General features: G+C 38.3%; 1 protein-coding gene across 3 annotated transcripts; it reads right to left on the reverse strand.

Moving 5' to 3' along the window:
* Window positions 1-829: 829 nt before the first annotated feature.
* rbms1a (RNA binding motif, single stranded interacting protein 1a) lies at window positions 830-19918 on the reverse strand. 3 transcript variants are annotated; one of them, XM_079597241.1, is made up of 14 exons: window positions 19610-19918; window positions 15250-15431; window positions 10671-10729; window positions 9580-9671; window positions 6741-6898; window positions 6532-6611; window positions 6294-6400; window positions 5978-6024; window positions 5221-5299; window positions 5064-5114; window positions 4660-4770; window positions 4466-4546; window positions 3756-3837; window positions 830-3032 (listed from the first exon to the last, which is right to left on the reverse strand). In XM_079597241.1, exons 1-13 carry the CDS (start codon window positions 19661-19663, stop codon window positions 3760-3762), a joined length of 1179 nt encoding a protein of 392 aa, XP_079453367.1. In that variant the 5' UTR covers window positions 19664-19918; the 3' UTR covers window positions 830-3032; window positions 3756-3759. The 3 variants fall into 3 exon arrangements, with proteins under 3 accessions (XP_079453367.1, XP_079453366.1, XP_079453365.1); XM_079597240.1 differs by having other exon boundaries at window positions 3756-3834; window positions 6285-6400; XM_079597239.1 differs by having other exon boundaries at window positions 6285-6400.
* Between the last annotated feature and the right edge of the window lie 3214 nt (window positions 19919-23132).

Genomic DNA, 23132 nt, shown 5'->3' on the forward strand with positions numbered 1-23132 from the left:
AGATTTTATAAAAAGGATGAATGATTGTCACTTTTAAGCTGTTACTAAGGTGTTCTGTGATCTTTTTAGCACGTTGACCGGGGCTGCTTACTCAAGTCGAAAGAATCTACCAATTCCCCCCAATGATATTTTGATCTTTGTTCCACATTCATTAGGCCTATGCGATTTTTTTTGGCGAAAAAACGTAGGCCTAAGTCCGATTACTTGAGGTGTTAAATATATCTGCTTTTGAAGATAATAAGACAATGGAAACACCTAAGGCACAGAAAGAGAGAACAATCCATCTAAATATATTGATTTGTATGGCTTAAGCACCACCTACAGGTTAATGTCAGTACGGACATTATTTTAAAGGTTTTGGTTTGGAGTCCATTTGAAATTTAAAGCTACTTTTCTCAGTGTGCAGATATGACGTTTCGCAGGGGCGAATTACGTATGCATGGAATTTCCCGCCACATCCGTCCCTACACCTCAACAATATAAATCATTATTAGAATTTTCAAAGTGCATTTGGGTAAAGAAATCATTTGGGTAAAGGAATACATTTTTTTGTGTGCATAATATAATTGTGTTGGGTTATTAGCAAAGAAGAAGAAGAAATTCGATAGTGTAACTAATAAAATACAAATTGTTAAAGCTGTTTTTAATAATAAAGCTGCTACAGATTATGATAAATATCATGACTGATATTTTTTCCCCCAAGACAATTAAGAATTTTCTATAAAATTACAGTTTTTTTCCCTTAACAAGTTAAGCATGTGGTAATATAGCCTACTCTTAAATTACCAGGTCCTAAAAATCACAGGATTACAAACCAAACTCAAAAACACAAGTTTGAGCTCTTTTAATAAAAAAAAAATTCTTTTCACAACAGAAAATAAAAATGTAGAAATAAAAACAAACGAAAAAGTCTGGACGTGCAAGTGGCAGGTGTTCAATAAAACAATTTTAAAAATTAATAATTTCAACAACAGTCCTGTATTTATACACTGGGTGAATGATTGCCGTTCGTCTACTTTGACTGAAATAAAGACACTGTATCTGTCCAATGAAATTATGATGTGCTGCTTTTTGACACACATTAGTCACCATGATCATTTTTAACTTTGGTTCTTCAGATTAGGCCTCTAAACATGGAGAGGCTACAGCAAAGTGAAACAATTCCAGAGAAGGTAGTTTACATGGATTTTTGGAGAGAGAAAAAAAATGAATGAATGAATGAAACAAATGCAGGAAAAATTACACAAGCCTCTCTTTTTTTTTAACCGCACCTCAGGAAGAAAATGGACAAAAAAACAACGAAATTCTCCACACAATCAAGCTCAAAACATCTCAATGCAATGTTAAAAAAAAAACACACCAACAGAAAGACATACAGATACAAAACATAGATGTTTCTTTAAAGAGGAGGACAAATAGACGCATTAAAGATGAAGTTCTGCATGACACCAGCTCCCGAGCTGGCGCTTTTACATCTGATTGGACAGGATAGACCTGCAGCCCGACCAATCAGACAACAGATACAACTCTGAGGTAGATCAAAGGCCAAGCTGACCTGGACATCTAAATACACAATCACACAGAGACACACAGAAATCTGCTTAACTAACTGTAAGACAGACAGATGAAAGCCTTGTTTACAACCATGTTATGAACCCGCGATCAAGTCTTCCCTCCGTCCAACTGCTTAGAGATGTTCATGTGTCCACACCTACGAAAACTAGATTAAAGCTGAGATTGATGAAAAAGACACAAACTACCATTCAGTTTGACCAAAACCTATTGCAGTAGTCCATACTATTGTGTTCAATGGTAGGCAGAAAAGGTCTTTGGTGGAAAGTGTCATAGTTGCCATGAAGTTGCATGTTTTATTTTATTATTATTTATTTATTAAATTGCAATGACGAATGTTTTACATTATTTATTCAGAAATGCATTCATTTGCAAAACTGTTCTGTCGTATGTTCATAATCTGTTAGGCCTCAACTATTTGGTTAAATTTTAATATTTCTTGATTTCTACCTAAAGAAACATTGCACTTCTGCCTTTAATCTGCGCATCAAAGAAATCCTGATGTGTTGTGTGAAAAAAAAAAAATGGAGATAAAATAAATAAAAAATGGCACTGAAAATAAAAATCGCAATCATCCTGTGAACAGATGGAAAAATGTCAGCTTTCCCAAATCCATAATATCCCTTTTATTAGCCCCGCCCACATACCTCAGCTATCTTAACCACACCCACTCATGCCCCGCCTCCCGCGAAACCCCACCCACCCTCGTCTCAACATCCACTTCTACATCTACCGAAAGACTTTACACGTGAATTCGATGGAAAGAAAGACTCCTCCACAACAGACACACAATCTCTGAAACAAATCATGTTTGATTCAGAGCAACATTAAAACAAGGAAACAGGAAAGCCATTGCTTTGAGAGACAGGAGCAAGAACCAATAGCCAGCAAGCATGGCATCAGTCAGTCTAAACCCCACCCACCTTATTTAAAAGGTAAATATCTGAACTACTAAAAAGGCAAAGAGTGGAAGACCAAAAAGCAAACAGAAACCTCTTCATTTCGACTGCAACCGCAAATTTTTTTCTTTTGTCTGTTTGAGAAACAGTCCGTAAAAACATAATAAAAACCATATTTAAAAAAACATCATGCATCGAAAGGTGTCATCATCATCATCACGCACTGTTACTCACAGACATGGTCTGTGTTAAAAGTTCTTGGTAAAAAATAAGCATTTGTCCTCTTCTCCTTCCTCTTTCTAGCAAAATAAAACTCTGCTCCCTTTTGTTGTCCATAGTTGATGTGATATTGCCTTGTCTGGATTTGTTGGAGAAACTGTTTGCACAAGAGTTTTCTGAGGTTTCTTGTTGATTTCTTTTAGTAGATGATTTAATGCATGGACAAATTTTCTGGAACCCGTGCGCGAGCGTCGCTTCCTCTGATGTCACTTCCTCTAAGAGAAAGCAAACGTTGTTACCGTAGCAACGGCTCGTACGGTAGTCTGGCTCTGATCTCAGAACCTGAAAAACAAAAAACAACACTAGTCAAATACTGAACACTATGGACATGTAAGCGGTGTTCCGGACTTATGTTAATGTTGACTCTAAATTATTTTAATTCAAGTTTAATTGAATAGCTCCTCCAAAAAATAATGTTTTTCTTCAGTGAAACACAAAAAGCACAAAATTGGAAATTGGAAACACTTCAGGAGTTTCCAAGTCGTCATCCGATTGGTTGAATTCTAAAGGATTTGTCGCGTTCTTTAGCGGTCCGCCTGGAAACAAAGCCGTCGTGATGCCAAACCCCCTCATGGAAATAGGAAGCCGCCGTGTTTACAACTGTGACAATGAGTGCTTATCATGATCAACTAAATGCTGGATTTTCAGAAGTATGTGAAGCATGTGAAGTTCATGACGTAGACTCTCTAAAATATGTCCAAGAGCTTTCCTGTTATTGTAAGGACATCGACTTTACATTTTCACGCCTCTACATTTTTTGAACTGCTGTATCTCTAAAATCTCATTCAAATGTGGAATGTATCCAACAAGGTTTTGACGTCCATGAGACTACTGCTTTCCCAGTGAATGGGATTTCAATGTATGGGAAAGAGCACCGTCAACATTCTACAACGTCTCCTTTTGTGTTCACAGAAGAAAGGAAGTCATATGGGTTTGACAGAACATGAGAGAGTGAGTGAACAGATCACTGACCACCACAAGAATAAAAAGATGAACATCAAATACCGTTTTATTGCTTGTTGGGTTGAAAAGAGTACGATGAAGGATCCGAAGAGGACACATCTTGTGGCTGTACAGCACTTTCCTGCTGAAAAACAAACAAAAACAAATACATTTCAACATTTATTTCAATATTTTGTGTGGTTTTCCAATAATAATAATAATAATCTAAGCTAAATTAACTCATTTCCAGAGAATATTTCTTAAAGTCTACCTTTCTTAATTTTTTCTTTTTGTAAAACATAATATAATCATTCAATTGATCAAACAAAAGTGATAGTAAAGATATTTATAATGTTATGTAATGATGCTGAAAATTCAGCTTTGCATCACAGGAATAGATAGATATAAAACAGTCATTTTAAATTGTAATAAAATTTCACAAAATTATTGTTTTACAGTATTTTTGACCAAATAAATACAGCGTTGGTGAGCATAATAGACGTTCAAAAGCACAACAAATCATACCAGCCTCCACATTTTGAATGGTATTGAAAATATGATTTAACAAGGTTTATGTTAATAATTTGGTAGTGAAAATAAAGCCAGTCTAGTAGGAAAAATAAACTGAAAACAAGAATAGCTTTTTTAAGTTTTGTTCACCTTCTTCAACAAAAATGTGTACAGACGTCTTGACAATACAGAAACCTATATCAGTCTGTGGTATAAATTGTGATAATAATTGCGGTATAACTGTCATTGAGAGTAGGACTGACCTCAGGAGGGATGGCAGCGGGCTGAATGTGGGCGTACTGAGGGATGTAAGCTCCCTGCATTGCTGTGTTGGCAGGAATAAACTGCAGGAGAACAGAATTATGTGGCTTTATTAAAAACACAGGTGTTAATATTACTTATTAATTAGCATATACGCCTGTGCCATATTAGTGCAATCTGTGTGATAGGATCATACGGTTGCAGTGCCGCCCAGAGAGAGATGGCCCATCTGCTGGGTGAGGGGAGCCAACATAGCGGACGGCTGCATTGACATGGGATGCTCCATAGAGGGCGACAGAACGGCTCCCTGGGTCAAAAAAGTAGAGAATACAACAATTATATTTAGCAATTGCAGAGAAAGAGCGAGACATCCAGCACTAAATAACAGAGAAATTCTGCCCACAATAGGGCAAAAAAAGGAAATATTATGTGAACACACACACACACACACACACACACACACACACACACACACACACACACACACACACATGTCCTTCTGACTTATGTGTAAGCAGCATTGGTTGTGAGTCATCTCCTGTTGAATAAATGGAGATATAAAGAGATGAAAGAAAAAGAGAGAGAATGATTTGGCCTTACTGGGTGTTGCATGATGTAAGGCTGATGTTGCATCCATGAAGGATTCTGTACCTGGAGACACAAACGCAGATGTTAGCAAGAAAGGCGGTGCTAGTCAGGAACACTCACATCAACACAACGTGGGCGTGAAGTTGAGGGAGGTGAAGAAGGGCAGTACCTGGTACGTAGAGATGTATGGAGACACTCCTGGCTGAGCCATTAACCGGTTCCCCATAGCATAAGGAGCAGCATAATACCTGTAAAAACACATTATAAAAAAAGATACAGTATTTCTGAGGGTCTATATGACATTTACACATCATTTTAACTATTTAATGGCAATTGCACAACGTACATCTAAGAAAAACATCTGAGCATTGAGGGGTTGGTTGGTGTATTAAAGGGTTAGTTCACCCAAAAATTTAAATTATCCCGTAATTTAGCCATACTAGGTGTATATGACTTTCTTTTTTCAGCTATATTAAAAAAATTCCTGAATAGTAACTGAGATTTTGAAGCTAAAAAAAACAACAACGCATCCATCCATCATAAAAGTAATCCATATGGCAAGAGATGCTTTTTTGTAAGAAAAATAATCCATAATTGTAACTTTATAAACTGTAACTAACTAATTTGTTTACCGGTTTTAATTGAGTTAAATCGTGGCCACGACTGAACTAAGACAAGGGAACGAATCAGTAGCCACAGTTTAAAATTAATACAATGTGGCCATGTTATAAATAAAATGAGGTAATGAATCAGTACAACATGGAAATGATTAAACTACAACAAGGGAAGTAATTATTAAGTCATAGGAACAAATTCTTTTTTCCGCATGTCATTTGCTGGGCTCTGTAGAATAGCGTAGAAAATAAACATTATAAACTGAAAAGAATGTGAAAAATAAATTGAAGACACGATTAAGCTGTTCTTACCCATTCTGAAGGGCGGTATTGGGGTCATAGGTCAAGGTCATTCCACTCTAAAGAAAGCAAAATAAAAATTGGTTTTGACCACAGCTGGTTTCATACACATAAATAAAGGCAGTTTCACTATACAATTGACAGTTACAATATGCCAATAATTATATTTAATTAAAGGACAATAGTTGGAAACCAAACAAAGAATGACGAATGATGTCATGTAAGAATGGCTCATTATGCTTCAAGGCACAAATACACACCCATTCGCCTGCCGTCACCGTCAGCGCCACACACATACGCAAATGTAAACAGGACTTACTAGTCTCACCTCGGCGTCCCGTGTCCAGGTTCGTCCGTTAGGGACATATTTAGCCTGACTTTGTCTCTTCTTCTGACCGCCGTCAGCAAACTTACACAGCAAAGGCTCTGATGCGCCTAAAACACACACACACACGCTTAGCTTAACAGTACTGAAGACAAAGACTACATAGCTTACAGTCTGTAGCCTACATATAGACTATATATGTATTATAAAACACCGCAAGAATATTGTGCTGAAAACTCACCCAGCATCCCAGAGGAAGACTTAATGAACTTCCCGTTGAAGTGAGAGATCACGGCATCGCACTTCTCTGTAGACTCCATCCTTGAAATAGAGCGGAATAAAGACAGAACATTTCACAAAACATTCACATGCATGAACAGTGTAAATCTGACCCCATTTCACACATGGAACACACACACATACACACACAAAATCAGTAGTCTCACTAACCTGGCAAAGCCCACTCCCCGGCTCACTCCATTAGTGTCGCGGAGGATTCGGGTGGACACGACCTGTCCAAAGGGTTTGAGGAGGTTCTCTAGCTCCTGCTCATCCATAGACACGGGCAGGTTGGACAGGTACAGGTTAGTTGGGTCCTGCTCCTGTTGCTGTATTCAGAAAACATGAAACGCACAACACGTTATTGCACACGTAATTAACCATCCTTCATATGTATATTCAGCTGACATAATAACCTTTGTGAGGACTGAGTGAGTCCAAAGACCTTTATGTACTTCATGTATTGGTCAAAGCAATGTTCTCTGTTAGCTCATAAATCTACTGCTAGGCGATTAGCCTGTTAGCTTAGCACACGGCCACGGGTAACTGATTATCCTGCTAGCTTAGCATACTAATGTTACCCCGGTTTCACAGACAAGGCTTAAGTCTAGTCCCAGACTAAAATGCATGTTTGATCTGTTTTAACTGAAAGCAACTTGCACTGACAGATCTTTAAAAAATGTCACTGTCATTGTTTTGTCTCACGCACACCAGTAATGTTTTTTTTTTAAAGCCCATGTATAATAGTTACTTATTTAGCTTAAATGCTAACCTTTGCATATTGTTAGACGATCATGAAAGTGACTGAAAGTCACCATGAAATCAAAATTGATTTACAGAATGTTGCAGTGCTTCTTATAAATGATTTATTCATACACATCATTATTATTATTTTTTATTCATGTGCACTCGTAATCTTTAATCAAAACCGTTAACCTCCCCTTCCCCTAGAAACGACATCTGTTCTCTTCATGACGTATGTCTCACAACATAATACCCTCCACAACTGATTGCAAACTTGCATTCAGATCTGCTTTTATTTAGTTAGCAATGCATAACTTCCTAAGATACAATCAATTCCCGAAGGATGAAATCAAATCCTGCCCCACATTTTTCTCATTCCTGAAGTCGTTTCACATACATCACAATAGAGACGAAAAGACTTTTGCAACTTCCGTTTCATGCTGAGTTTAAATGGTTGGCCTGCAAGCTTAATATACTTCTAACTGATTAGCCTGCTGATTAGCTATCTGTGCCTGATTAATTTGGTGCCTTAAAAATTAAAAATGATAGAAAATCACTTTGTGGTGTATATACTCTTAACCATGACAATATAGTAATGTATACAGAAACTATAAATCATCAAATGAAACATTTGCCATTCTAGTTTTTTTTCAGTTAGCTTGAAAGCTAAATCTTGCTTACTGCTGTGCGATTAACAAGCTAGCATAGAAAACTGATCAGCCTGCTAGCTTAGCTATTTATGTTTGATTCATTTGGAGCCTGAAATTAAAAATAAAAAGTATTTTGTCTCAATTATGAAAATATATTGATGTATTTAAATGACGTCACATATTACAATGGGTAAAATTAAAACATTTGTCATTCTAAGTTCTTTAACGTTAGTTACGTTTTTTTAATGCCCGCTAGCTTTAAATACTGCAGACTAATTATTGGTTTAGCATACTGCGAGATGACTAGCCTGTTAGCTTAGTATACTGTTAACTGATTAGCCTACAAGCTTAACCATCCATTAATCCGGTGCCTTAAGAAATAAAAAATGATAGAAAATCACTTTGCAATAAGTCATAATCATGATAAAATGTAAATGTATTTAAATTACACCACATGAAACTATAAATAGTCAAATTAAACATTTGTCATTTTATATATTTTAAAAACCTCTTAAAAGCTAACATTGCTTATTGTTAGCATATTAGCCTGATAGAGTAGAATACTGTGGTGGCTTAAACATTTTACAATGATAGAAAAACACTTGTTTTTTTGTCTTAATCCCACATTATGTTAATGTATTTAAATAGTCACATATCATTTATTACTGAAACTATTGAGTGTTCAAATGAAACATTTGTAATTCTTTGTTGCTGCTGTTTTTTTTTCTTCCATTTAGCTTACAATCTAACCTTTGCATAGTGAGGCAATTAGCATGCTAGCATTAAATGATAAGCTTTTTAGCTACCACTACCACCCAAGGATAAGAAGAAATGCTATTATGATTACATAAAACATATTGTAATAATTTAGTCGTTCATCCTACAGTTCAAATAATGACGCATTGACGCATGACGCATTGCAATTCTATTCTTCTTCTGTAACTATAAGCTACACACCATCTGTTCATTCATTTTTCGATTTGTATAGAATCATGTGTCCAGTGACTCAAGGGTGAGACCTTCAGGCGGTTTATACTCTCTGTCTATTTATGCTGTGATGTGGTGCATAAGTACTTTGAGAAGCCGCAATACAATTCTGAACTCGCCTCTCAGCTAACAAGGACACACGATACACTACAAGCTGGATTTCAATCTGACGTTTGATTGGCTGAAGGCAGAATCTCAGCTCGCTATTCTAGATGCCTCAGCAGAAATGAGGGCGGGCCAGGATAAGACGTCAACATTCCTCAACATGTATGCGTCAAACATGTTTACACGGTACACACACGCATTACGGGGAAGTGGAAGAGTAATATGCTGACAGTGGGGAGGAAGAGGAAAAAGAGGGCAGATTAAAAATTGAAGATGCAAGCAGAAACACCCAGCAGAACCTGGGAGAAGGTCACAGCAGGATTTTTACACACACACTTCTCTGTGGCACAAAGATACACAGGAAATGTGAGTGTGGAAGAGAGGAAACGGGGGAGAAACACATGAAAATACACCAGAGGTTACATTTTAATGTTTTAGATCGACATTTCCTGAATCGTCCTCGCAGACGGGTCATGAACTAGTTACTTAGGAAGAGGAAGTAATGTCAAAAATGGATGACTCACCTTGGCCATTTGAGCCTGAACTCCACTGGTCTTTAGTGCTGTGACGGCTTTTTGCGCGGACACTGGACTGTCAAAATCCACAAACCCATATCCTATAAAGAGGACACAAGACATTACCACTTAATAACTAATCTGCAGCAAAAAGCATGACCAAACACACATCTTTAAATAACAACTCTGATTAATTTTGCCCGATGTCACAATGTGTACATGTTTATTTTTATTTTAAATTATCAGTTAGTGATGGTATCGGATGATCATACCAAAGTACACACAAACACAATGGTACTAAATGATTACCATATTCATGTACTATGGTATTTATTTACACTACCATTCAAAACTTATGGGGTCAGTAAGATTTTTTTTTTGTAAAGAATTTGCATTTAAGTGATAAACATGTTACAAAATATTTCTATTTCAAATAAATGCTGTTCTTTTGAACTTCCAATTCATCAAAAAATCCTGAAAAAAAACTACACAACCATTTTCAACATGTTGAATGTTTCATGTTTCTTGAGCAACAAATCAGCATATTAGAAGGATCATGTGACTCTGAAGTAATGATGCTAAATATATTAAAATAGTAAACAGTTATTTTAAATTGTAATCATATTTCACAATATTACTGTTTTAACTGCATTTTTGATCAAATAAATGCAGCCTTGGTGAGCATTAGATACTATTTATATCATTTTAAAACTCACCAACCCAAAACTTTTAAACTTTTACACTATAATCTAGTGTATATGGTGCTATTTAAAAACAAATACCATGGTAATTCAAATGAATAAAAACAAAAACATGGTATAACCACGGTACTGAACAGACAGGGTTCAAAATGAACTTTTTGTCAGTCGATTAAGAAAAATAACCTTATTTTTTTAAGGTTATGGCACTGTATTTTGGATTATTGTATTATTGTTGTATTATTATTTTGTATTGTTGTATTATTATTATTATTCTATACTATATGTTCTATATATGTTCTATTGTGCCACGTAATATATTATATTACATGATATGAGAGTGTTCATTTTGGACCCCTGGTAACACATGTATACAAGTAAGAATACAATTACATGACAAACCTTTGCATTTGTTTGTAGTCTTGTCAAGAATGGCTTTGGTGGACACGATTTTACCATATCTGCTTACAGACAGACAAAAAGAGAAGAAGTTAAACACGGGCTCGGCTCACGAGTCAGTCAATGTGTCAAATGACACAACAGCACAGGAATTCACGACCTGAAGGACATGCAACACAAGATCTACCATAATCCATGAGCTGGGAAAAAATAACACCACCCGAAAGAGCTCTCAAAGTCAGCTTGAAACGCATATAATTCAGAAACAAAGAGTCTCTTGTGACAGAATCATCCACGGACACTTGATGCTGACAGCCCAGGTGCTTTAGAGTCACTGTGTGACGGACGAGGATTGAGCTGCTTTAATGGAGTGTCCATGTGAAACCTGTTATTACAGCGCACAAATCACCACGGTTCAAAGGAAACGCTTGTCTCAGCGCACGCATGTGTGTGTGTGTGAAAGGGGCTCGCCATTAATGGTGCAGTGAACAAGGGATAAACACTGGAGTAAGTGAATGCATACTAGCGTACTCCTTTCTGCATGCGATTATCTTTGCATAATTCATACGATTTCACACATCTTTACACGCTATTTTTTATTTTTATTTTTTACGGTACTGATTATGTTACAAAGCTACAAAGTTGCCACATGACATCATCGTGTTGTATACTTAATTCTCCAAGTGGCGTCCAGCATTTTTTATTTGTTAATACATTTTTAATCAAATGTTTTTTTGGAAGACTGATTAAATGTTAAAGACTTCAGTAAAAATAGGATATCTGGCTTATTTGTCACACTGGAAATAGAATGAGGCATTGCATTGTGGGATACTGTACCTAGTGCAGTTTACATTTGTCAAATGTAGTAGGTCATAAGAGCATTTAATGCATACAAGTCATTCAATTCCTATTGCAGAAACGGTACGCGAATATTCTATTGCAAACACAGCCAATTTCTTATTTTGGATTCTGACACTTTTTAATCGGAAATATGGTTGAGAGTGATTTCATGTGATTTTGACAAAACATGGGAACCAAACCCAAATCTTACACAGAAGCAACAAAGCAAAAAAGCGTCTGGAACGACCGTTCAAAAGTTTGGGGTCAGTAAGATTTTTTAAATGTTTTTGAAAGAAGTCTCACCAAGGCTGCTTTTAATTTGATCAAAAATACAATTAAACAGTCATTTTGTGAAATATTATTACAATTACAATATATTTTTAAACATTATTTATTCCTGCGATGGCAAAGCTGAATTTCCAGCATCATTACTCAAGTCTTCAGTGTCACATGATCCTCCAGAAATCATTCTAATATGCTGATTTGCTGCTCAAGAAACATTTCTTACTATCATCAATGTTGAAAACAGCATTACTGCCTAATATTTATATGTGGAAACCAAAATATATATATATATTTTTATTCTTTGATGACTAGAAAGAGATTTTTTTATCAATTTAATGTCTTGCTGAATAAAATTATTCATTTCTTTCTAGAAAAAAATCGTACTGACCCCAAACATTTGAACAGTAGTGTACGCTAACCGCTACACCGAGTGCTTGTAGACTGAAAAATAAATTCACATTTCTGCTGGCTTAGATTTATTGATGTCTCTTTCACGAAGGCCGTGCAGGAAAGAGCTGTGACAGGAGTGCTGACAGGGTAAGGACTGTTTTTCATTCACCTTCACCGAGGGCTCCATTTCCAAACTGAAATTTAAATACGTTGGTATATTTATAAACCACCTTCCTGTGCCATTAAAACTTTGGCTTAGACGAATAAATATGTATTCAGTGTGACGTTCAGCAGAGCTGCAAAGCAAACACTAAACAGCATTTTTGGGGCGCGTCCTGGGCCGTGTCAAAAGGGAGGGAAAAGCGGAGCCAATCACATTTCACACACAGATCACAAGACTCCATGCGCCAGAGGAGCGCGCGACCTTGGCCTTGACCCGTGCGCTCCAGCGGGGACGCCCCATTTCCTGCCCCCACCGGCAGAATTCCCTCAGAAGCTCCCAGAGCGACGCTGTTTTTCTGCCTGATGCGGATCAAGGCAAATCAATCCGCGGCTTTGCCATGAACGGTCACTCTCGGTGATTAAAACGGCTCTGGAAAGCGAGGTTACGGTGTCACTGCGATACCTCAAAGCTGAACTGACACATTCCTCATAGTTTTAACCAAAATGTAAAGTTGTAATCAAAAGCGCGAATCCGGTTGTACTGTGTATAGTTATAATGTACATATGACCTCAGCTTCACTTTTAACTATAATACTAGCCAAGAGGATTATGGGCCCCCCATCTGACTCTTTCGAATCAATTTGAAGGATTACCATGGTGATGACTGGTCTCCCGGGGGCAGCGAGGGGTAAATTAACCCACAGTGGGAATGTTTGAACGGAATACATGTGGGATCAGAAAGCCTCAGCACAAACAAGCACTCTCGCCGATATAAACACGTATGAAATTCGATGTGAAGATGGGTGTCCATAATAAAAGGACCAAATATTCCATTGTGTTCAGCAAGATGAAATTAGTAACAGCAGTAACAGCAATATTTTAGGGAACTTGCGACTTTTCCTGCTCCAGTAACTGCTGAATCATGGCTGCTGGTCTAATACTGCAGGCAGAACGGCTGTTATGAACCAGAGGATCACAAACAGACACGCATTGGCTCATTGGTGTGTGTGTGTTGAGTTTTAGAGGGTGATGCGTGAAGCGTATTCTACGCTTGTGTAGAATAACTAGAGGAGAAAGCCCTGCTATATAAATAGCCGACCCGACACTTGACGTTAATAGTATCTCATTACACATTCATGGTTTCTAGTTTAAAAACAGAAAATGAACAAATACAATATAATTATTTTAAAACTGCAATGCTAAAACTAAATGAATACTGAATACTTTAAATACTAAAAAAAGTCAACATGAAATGAGAAGAACCCTATCTATAAAGTTTGTAGAGACTACTGTGAGCTACGAGATTGTTGATTGATTGTAAATGTTTAAGCCATTTTTGTTGAAGCCATCGTCCTGCATTTTTTAACTTGTTTTTTATAAATAATTGTGGTTTCCTGGTGAAAAACTACATTTCCCATTTCCCAAAGAAAGTCGCCACCCACCATTTTTTTAAAACACCTTGGGGACAAATGTGCGGGAAAAATACCCGAACCAAGGCCGCTGAAAAAGTGAATAAGAACTTTTCCACTTTATTTACTTTTCCCTCCAAAATTCTTTATCCTGGTAATTAACATACACTATTCATGATCCAATCAATTCCTGGTGGATAAAGCTATGTCCCAAGCTATGATTTTTTTTTATTGTTGAACATCCCGTTTCACTCAGAAATACATCAGCTTCCAGAATGTAAAACAGTTGCGAATGTCATTTTAGGTCGACTTTAAAATAATAAATTATTTTTTAAATAACGAGAGAGAGAGAAAAACATCCCGGTTAAATGTCTGCTAAAATCCTAAAATGCAGAAATCAGGCATTGGATTGAGGGATACAATGTCCAGTGTAATTGAGAAAATCAAGTTCTGCGCTAAACATTTTTTGTTGAATATCCTATTAAACTTGGGAACACATAGACTTATCCAAGGAAAACCAAGTGGTTGTGAACACCATTTCATGTTGACTTGATGAGAATCGTGTGACTACGGTGGCCAAGAAGTGCACAACCCAACGAAAAAGCAAACATATGTTCACAGCGGAAACAAGCCACAACACACCGTAAATGCTCCCGATCACTAGGGGCAGTGTCGCCACTGAAAAACTGATATTTCCTCGGGAAACGACAAGAGATTCTCTGCGTAAGTGATGTGATCTTAATATGTAATTAATATGTAATTATATTTTTACTGAATGTTTTGATATCCTAATAATCTTAATGCATCGATTCATTAAACGAGCAGAAGATTGCGAGTGAAAAGCATCCAGATTGCCAGCAAAAACGAGCAATTGCTCGTTTCGGCAGACCAAGTGCCCCCCTAGTCGCCAGGAGAATTTCCGTTGTGTTGCTGCGATTCCGTTGTGTTGTGAACTTATGTTTGCCTTTTTAAATTCCGTTGTATCTTGTTTCCGTTGTGTTGTCTTGTTTCCGTTGTGTTGTGTCTTGTTTCCGTTGTGTTGTCTTGTTTCCGTTGTGTTGTCTTGTTTCCGTTGTGTTGTCTTGTTTCCGTTGTGTTGTGTCTTGTTTCCGTTGTGTTGTGTTTGCTTTTTAGATTTTGTTGTGTTGTGTTGTGTTGTGTTGTGTTGTGCACTACTAGGCCACCGTATGTGACAGGCTATGATATCACTGACATGAGTGAAGTGGTTTTAACTGGTTATTAGAGGTATAGTCTTGAAAAAGCTGATTGAGGTGGATGTTTGCAGGGTAAACAGGGGCTCATGAGGGTTTATCCCATAACTTGACCCAATTCTGACAATCTCACACATTCAAGCTGTTAACAGACAACAGACCCTGCTGTGCTGTGCAGAATCTCACACCAAGAGGAAAACAGAACAAAAACTGCATTTATTTGGTTGAATATACATCCAGGACGGTTACTGGTGATTTTGTCATGACATAACAGCAAATACTCACGGCTGGCAGAGTTTGACCAGGTCATGATCGGTGGTTCCTGGCGGTAACCCGCGGATGTAGAGGTTTGTTTTGCTGAGTTGCTCCCAGCCGGTCGTGCTGCTGCTGCTACTGCTGTTGTTGGTGCTGCTGTTGGTGCTCGGGCTGGGCGGGGCCATTGGGAGGGTGGGCGGAGCAACAGGAGGCTGTCATAGGAGAACAAAGATTTCATTGATTTGACAAATGGAAATGCGTAGAAGATGACATCACATAACTGAAACGTTTGGGGTAAAAACAAAAATAGCGCCTTTCAAATCAAACCATGGACAAACTTCTCTTTCTGCTACAGCACCAAACACTAGGCCTATATGAGTTTCTTAAAAGGAAAAAAAAAATAACCACAATAATATCATCATAGAAAGAAAATAGCCCCACCTCAACCTCCCCTCAAGCACATTCGTCATTAACTCTGTAGTGAACTGGTGTTATTATTACACAGTCAACCATCGCCAGTGAGTCTGCCCACATCCACAGCTCCCTACAGTCTAATTCCCATTAAAGCGAAGCACAAACAGGCCTAGAGGCACAGTCGGCCCTTCAACTCTCATATCAGTCCAATCTACGCATTCCTCCAGAGCTGAATGTGTTGGGATTACTTCACTGGATGAAAGCCCATGCAACTTTGGAGAAATTCCTAATGCGGCATCAATTTCTTTCAACGCTTGCCACAATGTGCAATGATTAAAGGGATAGTTCATCCAAAAATGAAAATTCTGGCATCTTTACGCACCCTTATGTCGTTCCAAACCCATATGGCTTTCTTTCTTCGGTAGAACACAAAAGAAGATATTTTGAAGAATGTATTGGCTTCTCTTTTTCACGCAATTAAATTGAACAAGATGTAAAGGTACCGTTAAAGTCCCTATTAAATCAAGATTGAAGTTTTTTTGGCTTTTAGTATGACAATGTTAGCCTTAAGGTTATCTATAAGCTAGTGTGCTCCAAAACAATGAAAAAAGTGTCTCTCACTTTCGCCAATATGGCTGAAGCTGCGGCTAAAATCAGTCACTTGTTCACAGATTTACTATCTTCTACATGGTGAATGGCACATACTGCACTATATAGGGATAGGGAACGACTCAGACAGTGTAATTATGCTTTCCATTGGGGTGAATAAAGTCTGGTTTCACGTTAGTGTCACGCGAACCGCCACAGCGTCCACACGATAGCACAGAGCAGATCATATGCGCGAGTCGGCGCCGACCATAAAACGCATCGCACCCATCTGAATTCTCCACAGAATGCTATATTGTAAAGCGATATTGAGGAGATTAGGAGGAAACTGGGGCTTTGCAGAGCTCAACGGCTCTGGCCGAGCTGTAATATAAACGAAACGCTATTGGCTATTTTAAAAAAGAGGAGGAGCTGATAATCGATATGTCCCGGCCCGCCCTGTCTTTCTGTTTCAGTGGAAATGACATCAACACATTGAATAATGCTGTGCGTTTCAAGGCACTTCAGTGGGCCTTTAAAGTGGTCCGTACGACTTAAGCGCTACTTTCCAAGTCTTCAGACATCATACGATAGCTTTGTTTGAGGAACATACCGAAATTTAAATTGTGAAAAATTGAGACATTACTCTCCTTGCGAATTAATTATTTTCTCTTATCACTTCAACGCAAGCCCCGCCCCACAGTCGATTCTAAAGTTTTCATTTGTCATGTCAATCACAGTGCTGACTGACCGCTAACCCTAACCTTAACCTTAGTATAGGTTAAGTAGCACATCCTGCAAATAGTATTACTGTTTGCCAAAAAGGCCCGTTCACATCAAGAACGATACCAATAAAGATAACTTTAATAATTATATTAGTGTCCACACCAGCCCGTGATATCATTCTATTAATTCTAAGCACAAGCTGAAGTTTTGTCTTCTGCCACTTTAAATACTCAAGCTCTTTAAAGCAGGATGTATTCTGATTGGCTGTGTCAATGTTTTTATAGTTCATCACCTGGAAAAAAAAAACTTTCTGAAAGTGATTCCAACAATATAATTGTTAACGGTATATTTGTGGTGTGCACTCTGCTATTCCTTTACATTTTGAAAGATTTTTTTAACTAGGCTATATCTTTATCGTTATAGTTATCGTCCTTGTTGTGAACGGGTCTTAAGTCATGATGGAATTTTCATTTTAGGTCGAACAATTTTTTAAAATGTTTAACAACATTTTCAGAGAATTAAGAGAGATATTTGAAAATGATGCTTTTATTCACCTTTCAGTGCCTGTCGTGTATTCTGGGGACTGAGTTTGACTCGAGAGTCTCATTACCAAACCGCAGTACCAAACTCACCACAGACTGAGGCATGTTCACTCAAACCGAGAGTTGCGATTTCTCCATAAATCTGCTTTAGCTAAGAGGAAGGAATGTTTTCCAGAGAAAGATCACATGATACAGGAGCGCTCTGGGATACAGGATGTGTGGGCCTCTCGCCCACCCCGACCAGCGGCCACCACAGCCCACATCACTGACTCACTTCCTGTTTCTTAGTCATTCATTAAAACGGCTCCATTTCTCTCAGCCGTCACAAAATGGCTGCCTGTTAAACATCAGCGGGTGACTGTTCACAGAACCAAATCACCACAAAAGTGACGGCAAAACCTCAAAACGTCACATGCGGTTAATAAAGACAGTGGCTCTTACAGCACGAAAACTATCATGTATACATATATGTATATATATATGCATGTAAAACTGAGTCAGTATGTGTGCGCACACCTGACTGTAACTCTATTGGGTTAGTGGGAGTTCTCTATTTTTGACACACTGACCCATTTCCACATGAGTGACTCGCACACTTGTGCGCTGAGGTGAAACTGGATGTGGCCCCATAAGCTTGTTAGCGCCTGTTAATGAGGCAAGAGATCAAGCCAATTTTTCTTCCACAACTGCATGAAAATCACATGCTGAGATGGATGGATGATTTAGAGGAACATATTGAAAAAGAACTGAGCAACTCAGAGCTCATCCACAAAATGTAATGAGAAAGTTGAACAGGACAGACAGATGGAGATCCTGTCCTAATTTTCTCTTCAATCTGTCGAATGACTGAAGGAGATGATAATTTTCGTTCACTTTCTTCTGTCTTTCTTTTCCTTTTCATGATGAAAAATATTGATTTCAAGTGCTGTATAAAAAGTACTCAAGGCAACATGTCCAGTTTTATCAATAGGGAAAATAACAAAGTCATGGGAAGGGTAACTGAGACATAGAAAAGGCAATTGGAGAGGGATGGGGGGGGGGGGGGGGGGTCACATTCAATATCCAAGCCATCTCTCATACGTCGGCGTGTCCCTTGGGTCCTGAGCTATGCGCTGTAGTCATCCTCGACCATATGGTTCCTATAAACTGTGAAATCCTGAAGCCCATTAACTTCTGCTGCCTCTATCGTAGCCATCACTCTCAGCTCCACCACATGAACGCCTATGCAAATGCATGTGTAAATGTGTGATTTCATGCAGGGCGTGTGTGTGTGTGTGTGTGTGTTACATCCATAAATTCTCACATTTGCAGATTTGGAATGTATAGACAAGCAATATTTAAATAGAATTCCGCAGGCCACACCCACTGTTGGCCCACCAATTGCTGGAAAACTCGTGAATATTAATTAGGCGGAGATTCTTCATAACACACCCAATAATCTACTGACACAAGTTGCCATGGGAGACTTTCACCACAGGCTTCTCTCATCCTCATCTCCCTTCACTCATTAACACCAAGTATGCAAATGTTCTTCTTTTTAAAAAGACAGTAACATCATTATTACACAATTTATTTAACAATTTCCTTAACTACATACGACAGGAGTAATTCAGTGAAGAACATCTACAGAAATGACACTTCGTTATGGTCTCATTTCTATTTCTAGACTCAGTGACATCCCAAAGCTGGAAAAAGAAGCTTTCAATTCTGTCAACACACTTTATAAATATTACACTGTGCAACTATAGGTCAAATGAAGTGGTGTTGTGTAATACACCAAATTAACATAAATGGGTACGATTAATAGCCTATATATTTTAATTGCTTATGTCCGCGTCTCAAAACACAGTGACATTTTTTAGCATTAAATCTGCGTGCATTAATTTTGTTCATCATAATCCCGTTCCGAGTCGGCAAAGATCAAAAACGCCGCACGCGCCCTTAAATGCTGTCTAGGCAGGCAGCTCACTAGATGTTGAGACACAGCCGCTGTGCGTGAGCGCGCACGCACGAGCAAGAGGAGTTGAATACATTCTGTCCCAGGTAAAGGATCTACTGACCCACTGCGAGTCCATCCTGTACTCTCTATCATCATTACAACTGCAGTGCCATACTTTACCTACCTGCTTTCGATATGACGAAGTTCTCAGTGGATTGGCCGTATTTGCGAAGATCATCCTGTATTCCCCTCTGTTATGTGACCCAACGATGAATTAAAAAATCTACTCTCAAAATCAGTTGATATTAGGTTACAGTAGAGAACTGTAAATTTTCCACATCGCACACTTTAATGTTGGCTTCGGAGTGAAGTGATAATCCGTGCTTTAGCAGATAAATATTTCTGCTAAATAAAAAGCTCGCTATGATCGATGGTTTATTCCCACCTTGGCTCGTCCGACCAGTTTCGGTAAATCGCCTGGTTCATTGATCTCGGTTCTGTTGCCCGCAGCGTAGACCCACCTACTGCGGAACGATCCATTCTGCAGTCAGGCGGCAGGGTGATGGCGTATCTAATTAATCATATATGACATGTATTTTCGACGTATAAAGCTAAATTATATACATACGGGAAATATCTAATAAAAAAACTCAAACATTTTTAAAACGCTGATAGAACAATAGACACAAACCATGTCATATTTTGTCAGCGTCAAACGTCTCCCCCTACATGTGGTTTGGTTCAATCCCGCACGCATGCAACACATTCCACTACTTCGCCATCAGATCCCATCTACAATACACACAGCAGACTGTCCCACTATGGCCTGGGTGGTGGTCCCTGCATATAGATACACCCCAATTAACACTTTTCGTTATATTTGAATGCTCTGAACGGATTTAAAGGTGATTTTACTTTTTTTTTTGTGCTTATTTTAAAAGTTTTAGGCCTACATAAAGAAATGAATAGCATTTTTAAAGTCACCATGAAATCAAAATTATTTTTAAAATAAAAATGATTATTATTATTATTGCAGTGACATCTCTTCTCTTTTCTGATGACGTGTTCACTGGCACCAGGGCGGGACAACCTGTCACTAACATGAGATGGACAAAATAAAATATAAAAATCTTGGTTGAGAAGCCGTTTCACCTGATAGCCAAAATAACGAACATTTAACATTTCACGCCAACTTTAATAAATATGTTTTAAAATGTGTTTTATTTCATTTACTCATCGAGCAGGTCGACATGGGCGCTGCCATTTTGACAGTGTTTACACATTTTGGTCGATCAGATCACAAGTAGACGATGGAGACACAAATCCGTTTACAGCTGGTGTTTTAATCTGTCTCTTTTGTCCACTTTTAACCACTTCTGTCCTGATTTCTTTAATGGGAGGGTCTATGGGCTATATTTTTCTTCAAATCTAATTCACAATTTACAACAAATGGTGAGCATCAGCTTTCATTTCTGCTCTGACACTCGCAAAGTGTGTGTTAGAAATCAGGAATGGTGAGAGAACATTGTGCTTGGTACGTTTTCATCTTCGAGCCAAACTTGGGTCTTCATCCGGCAAAATGTAAATCCCATCTGACTAGCGCGCTTCTCATTATGTTCACGTGTTAGGACAGTAAGCGGAGAGACGGTCTTTTGTGGCTGTTCGAACACATTCAACCACATGCGCGTTTACACACTACGAAAGCAATCTGGTCGAATGTTTCGAATACCTCTGGGAGTGGTCAAAAGTGGACAAACTCAAAACGGTTTAGACCCCGTTTACACTTTAATTTAGCATCGTCCACTTGTGATCCGATCGACCAAAACGCATCTTAAGACCAGGTGTAAACAGGGTCTTAGTAATCAAATTGAATGTATCCAGACACACGGCAACAAAACTTAATGAGGGCATCAACTAACTTCCTAACTTAAACTAATAGAAACAGACAAATGTCCCGTGTGGTATTCAATGGCAGGGAGGTGTGAACTAGTTCCCTCTTGCAACAATAATAACAAGGCTGAAATGAAATGACACTTCCTAGAGGGTTGCCCAGGGCATGTCTTATCTACTTTTTGTCATGGTAATGTTCGTCTGTAATCACATTTCACAGCTTATGTACTGATTCAAGGAACACCTAGTGTTATTCAATGACAGTTTGCAATTTGGTGCAGGACAAATAGGCCTAAATTAAAATGACACACATGTGTTTGTAAGGTAATGAAAAAGTATTTAAGCGCTCACTTGACTTGTCTTATGAGGTTTGTTAAGTTGAGTATCTTTCTCATGCCTCTGTGACTGGAAATTGCACGAGTGTCAAAACAAGCTTGTTGTTTTTATCGGGTGTCTTATAACAGCTTGGGTGTTTACTGTCCAATGAAAGCTGTTACAGGGATATTATAATTATTTGTGCACAAAGACTCTGCTGCTGACTGAGAAGGATTTTATCTCATCACACACACACCCTCTGAGAGTGATTTCTACTTCCACTCGCCGTGTGATGTGTGTGAGAGTTAAGTGAGGCAGAAAGCCAGAGTGAATCAGGGTAGAGTGCACCGAGCTCAAATGATGTGCATGTGAAAAACAGAACGAATGAAAGTGTGTGATGGAGGGAAGGACCAGAAGTAAATGGTCTATATTACGTTCTTTCACTCATACGCAAACACTCTTGTCTGTCTATAATTTTGTATTTCTTTCATTATCTTTTATTGGCTTTAATAAAGAAGAGTGCAATGTAAAATAAGGTGCAATGCAATGCTGGGGATATTTGGCTCGAGGTCATGGTGCAAAGGACCCTAGGTTAAAATTACCCCGAACCATCCCTTTAATCTTATTCTCTAAAAAATGCTGGGTTGTTTCAACCCATGTTGGGTCAAGTATGCACAAACCCAACCGTTGGGGTTTAAAAATGTAATTAAAAAATATAAACGGTTGGGTTTTCACCTATTTGACCCAAACATGACCTAAGCAAAACTTTCCTCAGATGATAATCAGACAAACATGAAAAAAGTCAATCTGGCAGGTTTGTCAGTTTTGTCAATTTCCACCATTGACCACAAACACAACCAAAAACCCCAACCACACCAGCCCACCAGAGTCAACCTGACAACCCTGCTACCATAGAAGCAAACCACAACTTATAGACTGTATGTTTTGCTACTTGACTTTAGTTGTATGCTTATATATCTATAGAAAAAGCCTGCCAGTACTTTATAATATACTAACTAATAGCAAAAATAACACACACACACACACACACACACACGCACACACACACGTATGCACGCACGCACACACACATACACACACACGCGTTGTGTTTTTATGTTTTATGGAGACTCTCCATAGACATAATGACTTTTATACTGTACAAACTTTATATATATTATCCCCTTTAATTAACACTACCTATAACCCTACCCATCACAGACAACTTTCTGCATTTTTACATTTTAAAAAAATATCACTAAGTATGATTTATAAGCTGTTTCCTCATGGGGACCAAAACAAATTCCCAAAAAGGACAAGGATTTCAGATATAGCCATCTGTGTAGGGTTTACCAGGACACACACACACACACACACACACACACACACACACACACACACACACACACACACACACACACACACACACACACACACACACACACACACACACACACACACACACACACACACACACACACACACACACACACACACACACA

The sequence above is a fragment of the Phoxinus phoxinus genome, assembly GCF_949152265.1.
Source record: "Phoxinus phoxinus genome assembly, chromosome: 22".
Lineage (NCBI taxonomy): Eukaryota > Metazoa > Chordata > Actinopteri > Cypriniformes > Leuciscidae > Phoxinus > Phoxinus phoxinus.

Excerpts from the sequence above, each read along its gene's own strand:
- rbms1a (XM_079597239.1), bottom strand. The coding sequence starts at position 19,663 with ATGATCTTCGCAAATACGGCCAATCCACTGAGAACTTCGTCATATCGA. Across the intron at positions 10,730-15,249 it reads CTGGTCAAACTCTGCCAGCC|ATATGGTAAAATCGTGTCCA; the intron begins GTGAGTATTTGC and ends GTCTGTAAGCAG. Across the intron at positions 4,547-4,659 it reads CTCTGGGCGGCACTGCAACC|TTTATTCCTGCCAACACAGC; the intron begins GTATGATCCTAT and ends GTTCTCCTGCAG.